Source organism: Anopheles moucheti, chromosome 2 (assembly GCF_943734755.1).
Source record: "Anopheles moucheti chromosome 2, idAnoMoucSN_F20_07, whole genome shotgun sequence".
In the NCBI taxonomy this organism is placed as follows: Eukaryota; Metazoa; Arthropoda; class Insecta; order Diptera; family Culicidae; genus Anopheles; species Anopheles moucheti.
In genome coordinates this window covers 56717592-56737364 of record NC_069140.1, presented here as the reverse complement: position 1 = coordinate 56737364, position 19773 = coordinate 56717592, and the positions used below count along the sequence as shown (strand labels likewise).

General features: G+C 47.6%; 1 protein-coding gene across 1 annotated transcript in view; it reads right to left on the bottom strand.

Annotated features, from left to right (window-relative positions):
* LOC128296964 (uncharacterized protein ZK757.2) overlaps nucleotides 1-17561 on the bottom strand; it is a 28497-nt gene extending 10936 nt beyond the window's left edge. Inside the window, exons 1-3 of the mRNA XM_053032505.1 lie at nucleotides 16211-17561; nucleotides 11870-11980; nucleotides 7062-7286 (exon numbers count right to left, since the gene is read on the bottom strand). Of these exons, the coding sequence (XP_052888465.1) occupies nucleotides 7062-7286; nucleotides 11870-11980; nucleotides 16211-16271 (397 nt within the window). The 5' untranslated portion in view covers nucleotides 16272-17561. The remainder of the gene's footprint in view (nucleotides 1-7061; nucleotides 7287-11869; nucleotides 11981-16210) is intronic.
* Nucleotides 17562-19773: the final 2212 nt, after the last annotated feature.

The following is a 19773-nucleotide window of genomic DNA, read 5'->3' as shown; positions in this document are numbered from 1 at the left end:
CCTCGTCTGCTGCACCCTTCACGACACACTCTTATCGCTCGATTCTATTAGATAGTGCTCACAAAATTCAATGGGCCCCCTCCCGATCCATCATTTCTAGCGATTTTAATTTAAAGTAGTTTCCTCATTAGACCCCCACTGGTATACTCCAAAAAAGCTCCCAAAAATAGTGTTATGAAATTTCAAACATGCAGGTACAGGCAGTCCCCGAGATACGCGGTTCCTCTTTATAGCACAAAACGCAAGCAAAAAGTTGAAAAATTAGCCTAAAAACCTATTCTTTGTCATATTAAACTTACTTAATTGTAATCTTCCTAAAAATCGCCTGATTAGGCAAATAAATAAATAAATAAGTTCCAGGGAAAGAAGTGGACTCTGTGACTTTGAAGTATAAACGATATTGCAACCAGGATTCGACTTACGCGGATTTTTCCGGGGTTATAGCGTATCTCGGGGACTGCCTGTTTGTCACTGTACAATGTGTGTGCAGCCATAATGTCGTACACAGTACACGGTTGACTAGTGTTGTTGTTCCCCACTCTAGGCATAAGTTTTTCCCGTGCTTTCCCATAACTCACAGCTCTATTACCCGACATTGCAGGTGATTGCGTGCCCATAATTAACCGGTATGTTGCATGTTTTATATGCCTGACGCTTAACTACCACCAATTTTCTAGTAATCTCGGCCAGCTTGTCGGAAAGTCTAGCAAGAGTATGATTCGTCTTACCGAAAGGTTTTTAGTGTTACTAGGAAGATTAGCAAGGGAACCGATACTTTCTTCACCAGAGCCGAAAGATGAACAAACCCCTTTCCAATGTTCTCAATGAAATTCCCAACAGACGACACTGTACTGTTGTCCCCCAGAAAATAATGCCAAAAAGGTTCGAAAACGGTTTGCATTTTGCATATTTAATCCAGCGATCCTTTTTGGTGTTTAAAATTCCCCTAATAGCCGCTCGAAATCCAGAGCAAAATCCAGCAAATTTAGATAAATTTTAGATAAATATTTAGACAGGCACCGACCGAACGTACGGTGGTGCTTGTAAAGGGCGATATGTGTTGCGTCGGTGTGTATCAAAACCGTTTATCATTCGTGCCCGGCCACTCAAGAGGGTGGACGGACGGACCAAAGACCAGAAAGGTGGCAAGCGGTATAAAAACATACATCAATTTAAAACATCCCTTAACAACACTCGGGCATCCGGGAGCGATGAAAACGAAGGGGGAACGCACGGACTCTGGGAATTAATTCTACCGACTGCCGACCCGTCGAATGCCAATTTCTGTCGGATTTTTCCTGCCCGCTGACATCCGCTCGTCTATCGGTGTCCTCCCCCCCCCCCTCTGTGCTTGGGTTTTCACCTCTACAGTGTGCGACCGACCTGTAGCATTAAAATGTCTCACAGTGCGTGTGTGTGGTGCTGCGGTTTATTTACATAACCATTCTACCGGGCCAACCGTTTCATGAACCACTGACTGACTCACTCTCCCCGGATGCATAACGTTTCGGGACACTTTAGGTGTAATCGTTATCGTGCAGCAAACGACGTTTGTTCAGCTGCTACGTTTCCTATTGCGCTGCTGGTGCCCGGCCTTCAGAGCGAAGGGGACGACCCATCTCCTCTGGGGTTGAAGGAAAAACATGATTCCGTTCCCATTCCCGACAACCAACCACTGATTGATCGGAAATGGAAGAAAAAGATAACGGAGAAGCGTGTGGAATTCACCCCCAAAAGGAGAGCTCTGCTCATTTACCACGTGACATTAAGGACGTGGATATCGTTTCGCGCTAATCAACTGGCACTGCTGCCATCTATTACTATTAGCACCCAATTATAACCCACATATGCAACAGAAGCCTTGCTCTACACATCGCACCCGGTCGATAACTGGGAGGAACACATTTAACCTTATCCACCCGGCGCGGTTGACGATGACGGTTTCAAGTACAATCGATTCGATAGCAATTGAAAACAGGTCCCACAAAACATGTTGGTCGATGCGATGAATCATCGCACCACCGTCGATGCGCGACAGAAGGCCATATTCTTAGAGGGGCGCGCGCGATAGTGATGTTGTTGTAGGTGTGACCCGGGATAATGTGGGCCCCGGCGTATAAATATAGTGTGGGCCCGTTGGTGGTTCGTGTTGCTATTTTGGCCAGAAAGGATTACCGCGTACCATGAACTGAACGAACCGAATGTTTATAAGTATTCGCCGATTAGCCGCCTCAAGAGCCAAAATTGTCGAAAAAAGGCGAATAAAACAACGATAAGTTACTCACTTGCTATCTATTGATATCTGGGGCTATATCCCTCCAATACGTTCTCGTCCCCCTTGTTGACTTGGTTAGCTTATTATCATATCGTACCCACACACCAGTAACTGGGCCATTTCCCCCTTGTTTCAGGTCATCCCGCTTGATCGTAAGTCGGTCCAAATTAGAACACGTGTCCTCCGGGGTCTTAGAGCTTATCGGAAATATCACCCCCGGCAGGCGCAGGCGAACATGAAAACGGCACGTGTGGCCAGCAGGGAAAGGTGAGGGGATTACTGTTTTATCGACATCGGTCGTCATGTAAAATCAGTAACAGCCGTGGAATGTAGCGCTAGTGTAAGAACTTACATCGTTTTACCCTGCGGACTGCGCACGCTTCATATCATTTTGTTTTAGTGGCGCGGAAGAAGAAGAACCTCCCCTCCCCCCCTCCCCCCCTTTCCCCCCGGTCAAAGATTCGGTTTTTTTTTGTTCCACGAGCTGCTTCTTCCAAACACCGCTACCGTTTAATTGCGTCAAGTCACGGAAGTTGTTCCATTCTATTTCGGGTACAAGTCGTAACCTTCTTGTGCTACGGGGCTGAATTGAATAGCTGCCGGGCCACGGGTACGTTGGGCTGTGAGCAAGGCTAGCCAAATCCGAACCATGAGAATTTCTAACAGCGAAGGTACAACACACGCAAGCCCCCGAATCCTAAGCGCAACTCGCACCCGAGAACCTACAACCTATGAGTCATTCAAGCCAGCTAAACAAGGTTCCCTTGCGTCGTACCTTGACGGGAAAGAAATTACTGCATCGAGCTCGAACTTGGGTCTCCATTGAGGGGCTTCGGTTCGGGATATGCTAACGGGGGGGCGAACACAACAAACGGATCCCACAAACAGCGAAGGTGAAATTTGATTCGTCTGCTGTCTTACCTGTTGTTGGGTTATATTATATCGGCCACTTTCGGTGCGTGTTACTATTAAAATGAGGTCCCAAAATCTTAGGCCCTAGTTTGGCACTTTTATTTTCGGCACGCGACACGTACCATTTTTGCAACCGACTCTGTGTGCAGTAATGTCGCTGCTCACCGAAAATTCCTCTACAACAGAGCAAGAACCCCTGCCTGCAGGGGTGACCAACACAAAATGGGTTGATGGGTGGCTTTCATTGCTGGACAAAGTTTGAAAATATTACTTTACATACCAAAAGATGCTTCTTCACTACACAACTGGCGTGCATTGTAAAGACGGCCACATCACAGTCAATGGTTCTGCGGTGCCAATTTGTTTGCTGGTTCTTTTTGATCTTCCATAGCCTCCCGAAGGACGCGAAATCTCGCCCGCGTGGCATTTCTCTATTTGAAACTTGCCAGCCTGTGTGTGCTTGCTTCAGAGTTTACTTTGCGTCATTCACGACCCCCCCCCACCTCCCTCCATTACGTGTCCGCGGACCACCGCTTTGTGCGCCACTACGAAACGGCCGCGATTACGAGCGCTACACTTCGCTGCTCCACTCCACTGCTCCCTCGCTTTCCGTTGGCCATGGTCATGTGGCAACGGTTGGGCCACTCATGTGTATGAGTGTGGCGGAGCGTGAGTGAAGCGAGCCAGCCAGCAGCGTTTCATATCGTGCCATTTAATTGTGTTTAAATACAGCTCGTGACTCATCGCAAACATACCGCAAACGCAAGCATGGAACGGTTTGCAGAGGGGTGGCACACACCGGCGAGGGTTGAAGCCAATGGTTCTTCTGGTTCTCGTTCCTCTCGCAGTGTTTCTCCCTCGCAGCGGGCTGCTAGGTTGCGATCGCTTTCGTAAACAGGCTAGTAGTATATACACGCACACCGTGTGTTGTCGCTATCAGTTCACGAAGCAACAGCGCAACACCATCCCGCGCCCTCGCCTCCGTTCGCGATCCCGCGAGAATGCCATATTTACCGAACAACCTTTAACGAGGCAAGTGAGAGCCGACGTTTCGATGAGATTTGGCTGCAGTGCTAGTGCTAGTGTGCTAGTATACGCCGGCTCTAGGGGTGGTAGTATTGTAAGAGCAGGAAGCCGCACACATACACGAGGCCAGCGAATACACTCGCTCGAACGGAGCAGGTGCACTACGGAGGATGGACATGCACATGCTACTAACTAGGCAACGAAAGAGTTACTTAACGATGTGCTGCTGTTGACATTTGTCATCTCTGTTGCAGGCGGGAACTACCCTACATTACGGCCTAATCTGCCAAATCTCACACTCTTAATTCCCCTGCGCGGCCATCTCAGCTACTCAGGTGGTGCTCAGCTTCAATATTTGACCTCAATTGACTAATCCCCCCCCAGAAAGACTACTACTGCCGATGGCATTCCTTTCGGACCACGTTGTTTCCATCGGGACCCTTTGCTTCAAGTAGTGGAATTTCACCACAAACCCACTTGTCTGTAAGGGGCAGTGGTGGTGACGATAATGGTGATGATTATACGGAGAACCATTTATCCACAAATGGAGCACAGGGTTCGTGGTTTTGTGTCGCATGTACTTGAACTCCACGGAACCCCTTTTCCCATTAACAGACCGCACAGACCAACACCAACAACACTGATAAAACTCCCCACAGGAAAGGCAGTGGTGGGGAGGTCCCTTCTCGCTTATTCTCACCGCCAAAGATAAGCCCGTAACAGGGCCCCAACGAATGTCCTATGTCCCCTCTTTCCGGTATCAGCTGTGGACGTTTTTTTCTCTGTCGGTTCCCAGCCCAAACATCAAGATGTAAAGCTGTTTGGATAACATGTGCGCACCACTTCGATAACCTCAACTTCTGGCTGGTAGCGCATATCACATAAACATCACATGGCGTGGGGGTTTGCTGATAGCTCAATGGTCGGACAGCAATTTGACAGACTGAGAAAGCACTGAGCGCACTAGACAGATTGTCTGCCGGAAGTGGGAACTACTTTCTCATGCATTTCGGGGGGCGATAGTATGGCGAATTGAAACTCCATGAGTTGGACCGGATCGGAATCGGTCTAAGTGGACCGTGATAGATCCCGCATTGCAAATCACCTACTCTAAGCCAGATTGTTAATAACAGGTTGCGGCGAATTAACGGTAAACAGGCAGGTTAGCAACGAAGAGTACCGGTTTCAAGCTAACAGTCATAGTGGCGGGAACCACTATGGTTTGTGTGGTACGCGCCTCGAACAGATCCTTCCTAGATCACCCCCAAACGGAAGCCAAATATATTCACACAGCGGGTTCCGGGTGGCCGTCGCCGCCGCCGCCACCGCCGCAAGGTCGTCCAGAACACAATCAAATACTTCCTTCACACCCTCGCGCTGCACATAAAGAGTTCAAGGCAGTGGTCGCCGAAAAAAAACGAAACTAGCACCGCGATGTTTGGCCGTTGTCTAACCAGCTGGCCAACGACACGACACACAAGGTGGAAAAAAGTGTGGCCAAAGTAAATGCCACACGACAAAGTGAATTTATGAATTCGCAACAAATACTACAGCGGTGAGTCCGCACTCCGAGTTAAAAAGCGGCAACAACGACGATCGACCCGTTTGGCGATGGCGGGGATGATGACGATGATGGCGATGATGGTGCTGCTGGTGGTTGATGTCATTGCTATATTTGAACCACAACCACTTCTCGCATGAGCAACGAGCAGCGCGCACATACAACCGTTCTCTCACCCTTTTCATTTCAGCCTTCAGTCTCTTCTTTACTCTTTTACTTGCTACTCATCGATGACGGCAGGATGGCAGCAAAACCGGAAGATTTCGTGCGATTTGCGATGTTTTACATTCGATGTCGCGCGGTTTAGGGGCAGCTACTGAGAGCCCAACAGAGTTTTCCATCCCCCACGAAATGAAAGGATTGCCAGTTACCATCGGGAGTTCCCTGGCCAAGCACACACGGTTCAGCAACATTCTCTCCACACACATTGGAAATGGATATGTAGCTCCGGCGTTCAATACCGGCGCATTCCGATGTCTGTTTAAAATTAAAATCTTACGTATCCTCGGACGATGCGATCATCTACCCCGTTGGCAAAACAACGCAACAAAACAAAACAAAAAAAAAAGAAAACAGAACCCACCCCCCCCCCTCCAAATGGCACATTGAAGGATTTTCCTAGCTGATTGGGGTTGGGTTGGGGTTTTGGGACTGGTGCATGAAAATAAACACCCAAATCGTCAAACAGCGCTTTTGCTTTATGTTTTGTTTTTTTTTTCTGTTGCCCACATTCGCGATTTGCGAAGGTGATAAAAAAAAAACAGCAACAACATAAAACTGACGGGTCAATTTTGTGTGTGTGTGTGTGGTTCGTCTCTCATTGCTTTCTTCGCTGTTGCTTCTTTCGCCACCTTTCCACCACCACCGAGACGGACGCATGCATGAATTTGAAGATTTGCGCGAACGGGTTTTGTTGTTGATGCTTCTTGGCTATTCTCTCAAGTGATATTGCTTACGGCTTACGCCGTTGAATCATCAGTTGAATCGCTGAAACGCATCTGGGATTCTACCGCCGTGGTAGGTGATCGGTGGTGATCGTACGGATGCGATGAGATCAGAAAGCGATGAGCAGAGCAACATCTCGTTAACATTTCATTCAACTTTTAACGAACGAACAAACTTTCTTGGCCAAATCGGCCTTGGTTTTTGGAGCGTGGCCCGTAGTATCCGGCCCACCAGAATGCACCTGTCGCAATTATTCGCACCAGGGATGCCGTTATTGTTGATTCCGCTTCCCTGTTCTAATGGGTTGTGCCATACACTGAAGCACATTTATCGCACACTCACCGATAAAGTCGAAGGCTTCCTGGAAGTACTGCTTGATGTTTTGATGCGGCGTGTCGCTGGCCGGTATCTGTTTGTACTTGAGGCCCGGTTTCAGCTGGCCGCTTGGTTGCTGGCAGGTGACATTAAGTACGCAGTTTGCACCGACCGTTGACGGATCGATCGCGTCCCGACCGTTGCCAAGCAGCAGATGCGGAAAAACGTGCGATGCAGGATGCGATTCGATGTCTGAAAGGTGAGAGCAAAAAATGGAAAATATAAGAATCGTGCTTCATATCGGTACAATATCATGCATCCATAGTCTGAATGTTCTTCACGAAAAGACAAGAAAAAACAACGCAATAATAAAGAATCGGACGCGTCAATCAAGATTGGGCGAATATCAAGCTGCCATGTTTGTAAACAGTACAAGTTTAAATATTCTTCACACCTCGCACATTTTTATACGAAGATCACACATTCTTCGGGACGGAAAAGAAGACATGCAAATCGTGACTCACACTTTGTGTCTCGTAATGGGCGGCTGATCGTCAATTTGCCAATGAAGATCGAAGTGAATTTATTTCTGGAGGCGGAGTGTTTTATAACGACGGAACGCCTTACTGTTTCATGCAAAGTCTTCTAACAAACAAAACATTCTCCGTTTGCTCGGTTCTCCCAAATAGCAAAAGCTAGGCAAGCTAAACGCCTATCGCCCTGCACTACACTGGTGAATGAAGTTGAGTTCAGGCGGTCAGGTTTTACCGTGATTGAATGAACTCGAATGGAGGTTTTTCTTTTTTGCTTTCTAGCCGCAACGATTTCGTTATCATTAGACACACTCGGCACGCAAATCGGCGCATTTCTGCTGTCCCATTCATAAACGGGGAAAAAAACTTCCGCGCGCCTCGCGCCATTTGCTTCGTCGAAGTCGACAAAAATTGCTGACCGTGAGGCTTTTCGGCGCGGTATCAAAATGTTCCCCGGGCGGCTCGTCGTGTTCCGTCGGCACAACCGGAATAAATTTGTCCCCCGGGTGCACACACACACACACACACATGTGCAAAGGCGAGCAATCGGGAAGTGCGTAGTCTGCGGTTCAATTAAAGTTCAATGATATGCTGGCCCCCCTTATCCCCGGCCTGACGGCATCACTCAGCTACAGCACACAAACTATTGTACAAAACATTGGAGTTGATTGGACATTCTAGTGGGGGATCGATCGCGAGTGGTTTTTTGTTGTTGGGAAACAAGGGGAGTCACTAAATTGAACGCTCAGACAGATATTCCCGTGGAGCGTATTTATAGATAAATCGACATTTAAGCATTGGCCAAGTGGCGCTGATCGATGACCACCGATTGGGGTGGTGATGCTCCACTCCACTAATGGTTACAAACTGTTACAAACTGTGCATTCTGTTTGCCTACAACCATCTGGAGCGTCGTGGAATTTTAAACGATTTGGACTTTTTCCGTTGGTGTCATTTCGCATTAAACACGACTGGTGCAGCAACACACATGTTTTCCCCGAATTGTAAGACAAATCAGGATCGCTGATACAAGGGCGCGCTATTAATATCAACCGTCGGACCGCAACCACCGCCTGCCAGACGTGGTCAGAGAGAGAGAGAGACCTGTCAACATGCATCGGTTGGAAGGTCGTTTTTCCTGCATTCAAATTCTTCCTAAGCTTTTCGACTTGCTGGTGTGTGTGTGTGTGTGTGTGTGTGTTTTGTGTCGTGGAACGTTTATTCCCCTCTTCGTTTCAGCATCCAAAACTAACAGAAACCACCAACCCTTGCACCTGGCACCGCACGAACACATCTCCGTGGCGTGGGTTTCAAACAGCGAAAAGCCCGTTGGAGCAATACATTCCAGCCACAAAAACTCAACGACAGAGACATGCATACCACTGCTAAAACTGTGCATTGTGTGGCTGTGTGTGTGCGTTAGTTCCAGCCAACACAAGCAACACATTCCGAAATGCATTTTTCCCGTTGGGCCAAAGGTGGTCCCACGCCACGGTTGTGTTGAAACATAAAAGAGCAAAAAAAAAAAACACACCAAGGATTCAAGGTGCGTCTGTGTTGCAGAAAAGATGGGGCTTAGTCGTCTTTGGCCTCAGCGAAAAAGAACACACCAAAGCCCTCCACACCGTGTCAGCACGGCGAGCACAAGCACGGAAAGGGTTTCGTCGGTGCGAGAGAGAGAAAACCCCCGTTGGCGACTTTGCGGGGCGGGGAGACACCTTTACCCGAACTCGAATTTTGCTGGGGAAGAGCCAAGGAGTGCCGGGGGCCGGGAGTGACGCGAAAAGTTGTCCGACCGGCCTTGAAACCGGATACGGAGCGACGGTTGATTTTCTGGATGCCTGTATCTTGTCGTCATGGGCTCGCAGCATAAGCCGAACGCACAACGCACAGCTTCTATTCGTTGCTTTGGCTATTTATTTCTTTCTTTTTTGCTGTTGTTGCTTCCCAACCAACGGTCGCTTTCTCGCCGTTCTGCCCTTTCCTCACGGTGCGTTTGTATTGTTTTTGGTTGTTGTGTTGGCTCGCTACACCCCACACGCAGAGACAGGCGTGTGTCGGTGCATTCAACAGGTGAAATCGTACCATAGAAGGGTGAATTTCCGGACACCTGGGAGATATGGCGCTGCTCTTCACTTCCGTACCCTGCGCAAACCTCCGCAGCAGTAAGCTGCCCCTCGGGCGCCTCAGTCACACGTTGTGGTTGTTGCCACGCTCGCTCGCTAATTACCTCTTGGCGTGCGTATATTTTTAGCAAAGCGATCTAATTCTGTACATCATTTCCCGGACCACCGACCACGATGATGCTGCTGCGCTTGCTGCGGATGGTTGCAAACATTTTCCAAACATCGGGTGTTACGAAAATCTTCCACCGACAGACTGCCTCTGAACACTTGATTGCCTGCGAGGACATACTCTTCCGACGACTTCTTCGGCTGCTGAAAGTCATATCCGCGTTGGTTCGTGGACAAAACGTTCGTGGTGCCCCTGATCGGGGTGATGTCATACGGCTCCAGTGCCAAAGTGTCACATTTGTATCGAGTGTTTCGGGGACCGGAAAAGTTTGTGGGCATCCGCTAAAAACGGACCACCGACGCAAAACGGCCCCGAAGAAGCCCGAAGAACCAAAAACGAACAAACGTTCAAAATATCAGTTGACGATGATGATGATGATGGTGTTTCCGTTTCGGGCATACCCCCAGTTAGCTCATCTTTTCACCCCTTCCTTTTACGCCCTCTTGTGGTTTTGCGACAACAAAAAGCAAACAAACAACGCACACGCAAAAAAGGAAGCGTGGTTAAAGTAAATAAATTAATACAAAAAAAAACTATACTTTGCACAATTGGTCCTCGGCTTTTTCGTGATGGTGAGTCACACACCGGGGGACTGGCGGCCGTAGAGCGGCACAAAAAAATGTCAAAAGACTCAGGGGACCACCACCACCATACCGACCCATTCTGATTGTGGTTTATAAATAAAAATAAACAGCAAACAAAAAAAGAATGGAAACTCAGCTCAGGATCACACATCGTCCATCTGTGGTTGATGCGTTCGCGCGCGTTGATGAGACCACCAGCATCAGCATCGGTCAGATCATGCCGGCGCGGCGCACTGGTTGGTATGTAGTATCCCGTCCGTTCCGTACACGCAATCCATCAATTGGATAATCGTCCCCAGAGAGGCTAAGAGATGCACAGCCGGTTGCTTATCAGCATAAGCATACACACATGCCGGTGTCCGCTCCGCTTGTCACCGCGCATGATTGGAGCAATTTCGACATTCAGCGCGATCAGCAGCGTCCAATTGCCCGCACGTTACGCAACGCGGCTAGCGCCTACCCGAGTAAAACGTTCACCATCATCACACTACTATCGTGTTTATGGTCTCTGTTTACCCCGGTCCGAAATTAACTTGGACGTCCGAAGATGATGGAGGAAAGAACTACGCCCGTTTCGGTATGGCGTATGGACCTCAGCTAGAGGCGAGGATAAGATTACGAAACCCATGCAAATCTTCCACGCTAACGTCATCGACGCGACCTAAAGAGCAGATCGGTCAAAGCAAAACAAATCTCCCAACAAGACACACACACACACACGCACACAGGTCGATCTTGCGAGGCCGAAAGGCCATCTCTAGACCGTTATCTACAGCATTATCCGACAAAAAGCGACAATGTGGTGTAAACAGAGAAGAGCACCTAAAACATACTACAGCGTTTTTCATGCGTTGTTTTTGACATGACACTGGGTGGCTGGGATGACGACTCCGATGAACTGTCACTTGGCGCGTCATAACGCAACAATCATTGACGTTTTTTGTCTGGTTACAAACGTCAAATGGTTGCGGAACTAATGGGGACTTCTTCCTTGGACGTTACATTTATTGTTTCTTCGCTGTTACATCTTCACGTCATCGCTGAGGCTTTTGTACACACACACGGATCCGTGTATAATCCGGCCGCTGAATTCATGTTTTCATGGATGTTGATTTTCGTCCATTGAGAGTACTTTTGCCATTAACTTGACTTTGTTTACCCTTTTTTACTGGAGGAACTTGAGCGAGTTTCACCCTCAGTTCCCCATCCGATGGGATTCGATACCCGGTCCCACCGTGCAAAGATCAGCGCCCTCGATCGTTATGCTATCGGGGGCCAGCAGTAAACTGAAGTATCGCGAAAGATATAGATGCAGCTGATGGTTGGGAATTTGTGTTTAACTTCATTAGGAAACGACCCATTCATTAGAGGCACGTCCGTGCACCCAATGAGATATTGTGCAAAGTTGAATGGTGACACTTACCGTACGATACTGCAGGACTAGAACAGCTACGCGCCAGAGGTACCCGGGTGCTGGAAGCGATCGATGAATCATCGCAACTATCTTTGTGCCGTTTGTGTTGCCCATGGATGGCTGCCGATGGTCGGGAATGAAATTAAAAACAAAAAAAAAAAGAAACAGATGGAAAGATGAAACAAAAACGGAAGCAAAACAAACAACCGAAAGCGAAAGTTTGCTGAGTAGCAAGTGAATATGTGGGGGGGGATTTTTATTTTTCTTTTTTCAGCTGGTGGAGATTTCTATTCTTGCCGATCGGCTGAGTTGATCCGTTTTGCAGTGTGCTTGCAGTAAAAGGGAACGGGACGAAGGTGATCGGTAAAGCATGAAGCTAACATTCATTAATTCTTTACAGATACCTTATGGAAAAAAAAATCATTTGCTTTAAAATTATGCTATTGCAAGAGTATACAGCATAAAATTCTTATCTACACGCAAACCCATCATACCACATGGGCTGGAAGCGATCGATTCACGATTAAAGCGCACTCTTGCGTGAAACCTTTAAAGGTCGCGTGCAAATGCCGACAGGAAGTGGAAACTGAGGTGAGGCTAAGCGGATTCCAACTTGGTACGCTGAAGTGAGACTCGAACTCCTGTAGGCGATCGATCTTCTCCGTGCGGTAGAGAACTAGTTCTCTACTATGGTATGCGTTTCGGTGGGCTGATAGTCCGAAAAATCGTGACTTCAAACCGAAAGCAATGGTTGGTTTTGTTCAGATTTTTCAACGCTCTTCGTAACGATCGATCGTTCGTTCCTAACTGTAATTTATAAATCTTCTCCGGGGGAGGTTTTTATCCTAACCATAAATCGCAATTGATCCTCGGATTGATTTCCGAACCGGTGCAGAAATGGATATTGATGGGAATAGAGCAACATATCACCGGATGAAAGTGATCTGTTCGCAGCCTCATATGGACGGTTGTCGGGAGGTCGTCGTGTAAACCAGCGACCATGACTCATGACTCGCCGAAACCCAACTTTAATGGCTAGATCGTGAAGCAATTTCACGCTGCTACCCTATTGCTTCAACACCACCACTACTGCCCGCACGAAAAGGGCAGGTAAACAATCGGCAGAATCGACAGGGAAGGGTTGCATTGCCGTGGAGGTGCGCGCATATCGGAGGTCAAAGTGTGATGCCCGGAAAGTGATCTTGCCTGCGCACGAATGAGATGAAACGGACACACACAGGCCAGAGTCTACGCGCGCTAGGCAGGCAAGCACTGAAGACAGCTGAAAATAAATTCTCTTTATTGCTACACTTCGTTTCATCATTAGCAAATCGGGCGTAAATCAGCTTGATTTATGTGCGAAACATTACAGCGGGATCAGCTTTCTGATTCATTCCCAAGCGATGTACCTCGCTCTCTTCTCGTGCCTGCGCGCAGCCCAAACCCAAATCCGCACAGCGCGAAGATGGAAAGTCTCGCGATCGGAAAAGTTGTTAGTTACCAGTTACCACACATCAATTAGAGCACCCGGGGTCCCCTTCTTATGTGCATGGTCGTGCGTCCTTGCCGTTGCGTGCAGTGGGAACGAAGATGGATTTAGTACTAAAAATAGTTCGCCAAATGTCCCACACCGCCCGCGTCATGCTCGTGTCACGAACCGATTCATGATTCGCTGTGTGAAGCTGCAGAGCCTGCAGAGGGTAGAACACGATCCGTTCGCCACAGACGGCACGGCTCGGCCTGGGGCCGAAAAGCATACGGTACCCACACTACCACCGGCCGTCGTCGTATGGCTTTCTCTCCGGATCCTCCGAACCCCAACAGACGAGGTTGGGGCGGTGTATAATGCGGATGCGGATTATTTTCATCCCGCTTCTTACTCATACGTGTCAACACTCGCTCTGCGCTTCGCATGCTACGGCAGATCGGTTCTTCTTCGCGTTCGGTTGCAGCAGTGATCGTTCCTTTTTGCCGCGGATCCAACACACTATGCTGCGCCCGTAAAGTGCACGCGAACTCGGTTTGCTTCGCCCGCCCGCCACCGCTTCTTCTCATCTGCCCGCGGCTGCCCTGTTTCTATGTACAAATTTTAAGCATGCCACCTCTGGCGTTCGGCCAACGGACGATGAGTCATCTTCGAAATCGAAATTGGCCAGAGGGGGGTTTTCTTGAATAGCGCAACGCTATTCGCGGCTATTTCTAGTCATGAAAAAAAAAATGCGCCATCTCTCTTTCGCTCTCGCAACCCTTCCCAGTGGGAGGGCCCCCCCCGTGTTTTCCACCACCGATCAGCTGCTGGTGGTGGATGGTATCCCACTGCTTCGGCTTGACCGTCACTCGACCGGCTCGCTCGCAGCGCAACTGCGGAAATGAAACACTAGACAACAGGTTCGGGAGACAGATGTATCACACGAGGAGGCAACCACAAAAATGTACTTCATGATCTTTGTTGCGAAAACGACAAAAAGAAAGGGGGTTTCATGCATGCAATCGTTTGACAAATCACGTAACTGATTTGCTGCATGTTTAAATGCGAAACAAATTGTAGCACGGAATATCTTTCGCCAGCTCTTCTGCGAGATAACGATTGGCTATGAGAAGAAGCATTCCACATGTGGCACCGATCCGATTATGCTTGATCGAGCATTCGGGGCGCATGTGAGACGAGACCCCAAAAACAATGCACACCAATAAACCACACACCTTCCGCTCACGCGATGAAACGCATGAAAAGAAACTATTTTTGGGGCCACTCACTCAAATCACTCTTTAGTGGAATGTTTTTTTCTTCTCGGACGGGTGTAGAAGCGGACGGTGGTATTACTGGTCGTAAATAGTTACTACCACCACCAGTTCTCTGCTTCTGCCCCTAAGCCAGCTAAAGCTAAATGCGATTGATGTACGATTTTTTGTCGGTTGTGTGTACCGCATCATCATTCACCGCATTCAATTCCATCCGTCTCAGGCACAGCGGCACAAGAAGCAAAAAAAAAAAGAACCAGAGGGAACCAGAAAAGATGCCGCGTACTTAAAGCTTATTCTTTATCCATCCATTTCATCTTCACGATCGAGACCCGTGTCGCAGTGATGATTCATTGCGGTTTGTCGGTGGAATGCCAAACTTATTTGCGCTCGACATGCCATGTATTAAAACACCGACAACCTTCTCGCTGTTGGGTCGAGGACGCATGTACGCGCGCTAAAGTTTGGTGACGTTTTGCTGTTTCGTTTACGCCTACAGTTTTGATACCTGGGCTCAAACATGGAAGCATTTTGTACCTTCTGTTCTGTGCCCCGCGGTCAGTCCAGCAAGCTGAATGCGTCAAATTTTAGTCGAAAAAGTGTGCTAAGCGTTCTTATTTACTGGAGTTTCAAACAACAACCGTTTATGCTGAAACACGCGGACTGCGTTTTTGGAGGTCTTATGGCAGGGCTAAACCATTACTAATTTTGTAATAATATAGTAACATATTATTTATGCACAAATATATTGGTACTGTTCGACGCTATTCTTAATTTTTCTAGTGAAATGCAAAACTAATCATCACATCAGCATCTGCATGACGGGCTGCATGTTGGCCGTCGAACGTGAGGTTGAACCTCTCACCCTCGATTCTTCAATAGTGAAGGGCAAACAATATCGCTTCGGGTCGATCGGAATGTACCGTGTGTATGTGAGTTCGCAGAAAACGCACATGCAGACGCTTCCGTTCCAGAATATACATAAAGACCCAGCCCATTATGGTGGTACGCTGCTGGCACGTTTCATAATTCTCGGAAACAGCATTTCTCAGAGCTGTCGATGAGGTTATTTTCTTCGCGAATCAGTCATCATGTTGACTGGTTTCAGTGAATCCCCTTTCGAATAGCCAGCTGGATTACTCGACCATGGCAAACTGAGGCATTCTTGGAGTGAGAAATTTGGTTATAACCACTCTTAATTAGTGCACTTAAGTCAAAAGAAGAGTCGAGGGATCGAAAAAGGTCTTAAGATGATCCATCAAGATCAATAACATGATCTTGACTGGTTGACAAATAATAATTGAAACAATGACCTCTGGTGTAAATTAACTAGTAAAGTAAAGATTGTCATAAAAGAAAATTCTTCCTGGGAATAACTTCCTTCCTTCTATTTCGCACAAATTAGTTCTCGAACAGGTTTGATTGTGCTAAATTAATGGCCTCGCTAATCATCAATCAATGTTGGCTTGTGCTATCAAAAAACAGAATCATTAGGAACTTCCGCGAATTTTGTCCACTTCAGCTGGGGATGTTGAGATAAAGGCGATTGGCCCCGGTTGTTCGTTTAGATGTGCGTAGCATGGGCCGCAAAGTAGCGGTGTGTCTTACCGTGTTTGTCTGTCGGCATAAACCGAAGCATCAGGCAGGGCGCTTTATGTTTCATCCTCATTTTGCTGGACGTTTTGAACGGGTTGTGACTGCTGCTGCTGCGCCCGGTACTGCCCGGTGTGACGGTCGATGCTGCCCCTGCTGCAAGCGGCTTACCGTCGTCGGCGTCACTCGGGCAGCTTGTTCCGGGGCGGCTGTCAGTTGAGATGATTGTATTTATCTTTACACTTTGTGGTCACCGGTGTTTGGACAAGGCACGAATTTAACGCAAACTAGCGCTATTAAAAGGGAGTGGAATTTGCACGTGAAACACTATTCAACAAGCAACAGCGTAGCAGGCACGCAGCACACACGTTTACACTTGGTCGATAAAACAATCGAGGTATCGATCACGGTTGTCAAGAACACACTGCCACGCGACATTCACGAGGGTGGAGCGATGTTGTGCACTTTACAGCGCGATCTGAACGAACCACACTATCAACTAGCGCCAATTGTACGGAGAATGCCACCAAACGGCTGCACAAGATGAGGCACGGTTTTGTGTCGAGGTGAATTAGTAGACACAACTACTAACAGCACACGCAGCACGCAGTAGAAGCAGAATTCTTTTTTCTTGCTTCAACTTGTTTCCACCACAGATCGACTACGAACCTACTCAGACAATATGAATCACACCTGCAATATGCAGTCGGGCGCGCTCATCATTATTAGCTCGTTATGTAAGGTATTTTTTGCTTCCCGCTCTATCAGCACCTGCACTGTTGGCGTTCGCTATTCTGCGAACTTGTTTGTTTCACGATCGATGTTGTTGGCGTAACATTCAAAGTGAGCACTTGGAACCGTAGTAACGCTCTGTATTCCAAACACTCTGTACTGCAGGGTAATGCTGTTTGTTGTTTTTTTTACAGATGAATTTCTTCTGTTTCTTCTCACTGTAAAACTGCTTTCCGACGATAAATTGTGTCGTTTTTCTCCTTCTTCTGCTGCTGCACACAAACGCTGATCCACTTCCACTGAGACACCCGGAGTGACACGATAGCGCGTCTACTTTGTAAGCACTTGCCCGTGGATGGAAACTGAATCACCACCGTTGTCAGCGCGTTAACAACAGAAGGCAATGAATCATCGGCGCACTTTTTGGGCTTTTTTCTTGCAGGCAATCGATTCGTTCGATTACTCACTGGCGTACTGCTCCTTCTTCAATTTGTGCCGCTTTTCGCAGAACAATCGTAACCAATCACACAATGTTTACTATGGATTGGCGTCGAGCTAAACTGTCAAGATCCAAGCAGTACGTGAAATAGTTCCTCACACGGCTGCTCTGCACGTTGTATGTCTGTTCGGTAGAAACACCTTTCCTTGGACGCTGGTTGCAGGGTTTGGTGGTAATCCAAATGAAAAGGCAGATTTTACCGCGATGACAACAGAAGGAACGTGACTATCAGGAAGGGAAAAAAGAACCGAAGGGTTTTGTGTTGAAATCCACTAGAACCGAAACGAGAAATCGAACCGAACAAACAAAATGTACGATTCTCCGGTGGCGTTTACGTTCGACGCGGACGCTTGGTTTTTTGCGAATGAATGAAATGATTGTGTTGGCTTTTACGCCAGTCAGCAGTGGAAAACTTAACGTGCACGCACACTATCATCCCGAGCACGGTGCGTTGTATGTGTTCAAAACTGGACAAAATTTATTACTTTTCAGGATCTTATTTCAGCAGGTTTAAAACACGAAAAGAGAAAAGCAGTATTAACAGTTGAAGCGGTATGTAATTAAAAAACCATAATTTCACACCGTTAGTATATTTTTGAAGCCCTTTTTCTATTTACTACCCGGGATTTGGGCATATAGAACTATTTTGCATCGGAATATATACCTTTGCCGGATTGAGCTAATTGACTTGTGTTTAGACTCACAAAAATCTGATTAAAGCAGATTTGTAAATTATGCTAAATAAAAGAAAATAAAGGTCAGTTTTACGATACTCCCACTGTGCACTGTGCTCCATACGCACACTATTGCATGACGGAGCATTTGAAAAGAGAAGCAACGGTCACCGCGTAGTGACGTCATTGGACGAAGAGAAGAAAGAGACGAGTTCGGGAGGGCGGACGTCGGTATCAATCAAATCGAGCTCTCTAATACGATGCGTTGCACGTGTCGCGAGTGTGTAGGTCTTACGCACACAGTCAACACACCGTTTCGTAAGCTAATGATAATTGCATGAACCACAGCTGGTCGCATTCGTGCAGTGTACGGTAAACAATCGAATAAGAGCATTAATTAAACGAATTGCGCGATTCGTTTTTAGCAGTTGAGCTTGATTCAATCTATACCGTACCCAGCATATTTGTGCTACTGCTGCAGATTCCATTTGCATAACGATACACATTGCTAGATCGTGTGATTTAGGATAAGTTGACACGCACACATTGACACCCACGAGCCAGCTGCTTAGCTGAGAGATGCTTAGGAGGGTGTTCAGAACTGGTGGTTGATTGTGTGAGTGGTTGTTGGATGTATGATTTTCGTACAAGAAAATCATTTTAATGTCATTTGTTAATTTGTCCCATACTGTACGGAGGATGTTTTCACATAATGTAGGATTAATCAGTTCTGAAATGTTGAATAAAAATCCATGAACATCGTCCGTGGTGAAAGAGGGCACATAATGCTTCCTCTGTTACCTTGCCGTTGCATAAAGCAGTGTGCGTGAGCTAATGCTGTTTACATTCCTTGCCGACACAACTACATCTCAACGACACACATCTGTACGTGGTAGCACCTTTTGCACGTGTTGACAGCGCGCTATGACTCATCTTGTTCAGCGAGCTACCCGTCTTTCTTCACCGCTCTTTCCACATACACTGATTCGCTATGGCGCAGCGCGTTCTGCAGCGATGTGTGTCGACGTGTGATTGTGTTGCTCAGTTTCGATGTCATGAACTCGATCCGTCGTTTGCTTTCCGTGGTTGCCCTGCACCGACTGGTTTCGCCGTTGCAACGCGATGGTTTCTTTTTCGCGCTTTCCAACCGTCTAGCTTTTCCTGCTTGCCCAATGTCTGGCCGCTTGTGTTGTGCTTTTCTCGCGGCCTCGGTACACGTACGCTGTCGAGCCTACACGGCATCGGAAGAGATGTCTGGGCCCGTCACAAGAAACCTGAACGATGGATCAGTGTTCGGTTTGCAAAAAAAAAAAAACGGATGAGGTTTCGGCCTTCAACCGCCAACCGAGCAGTGGAATTTTACCGACCGAAATCGTCGTGTACGATAAACAAACGTACACTACACGTGACACCGTCCGGTATGGTTTGTTTTCAACGCGGATGAATATCGATAAGCTTTCCGTCACATCGGGCAAATCCCGCACTGCACACCTTACCATGTCATTCAAACAATCAAATGACCGTATAAAGTGATAAACAACCCTACGCCAGAAAGCAACGCGAATGCATTGCCTGTGCATGTATTCGCGCGTCTTGTAGTACAAGTGCGCACAACTCGAGTAGCAAATGGCTTCAAAAGTACCTACGAAATTGTACGATTAAATGTCGATGAT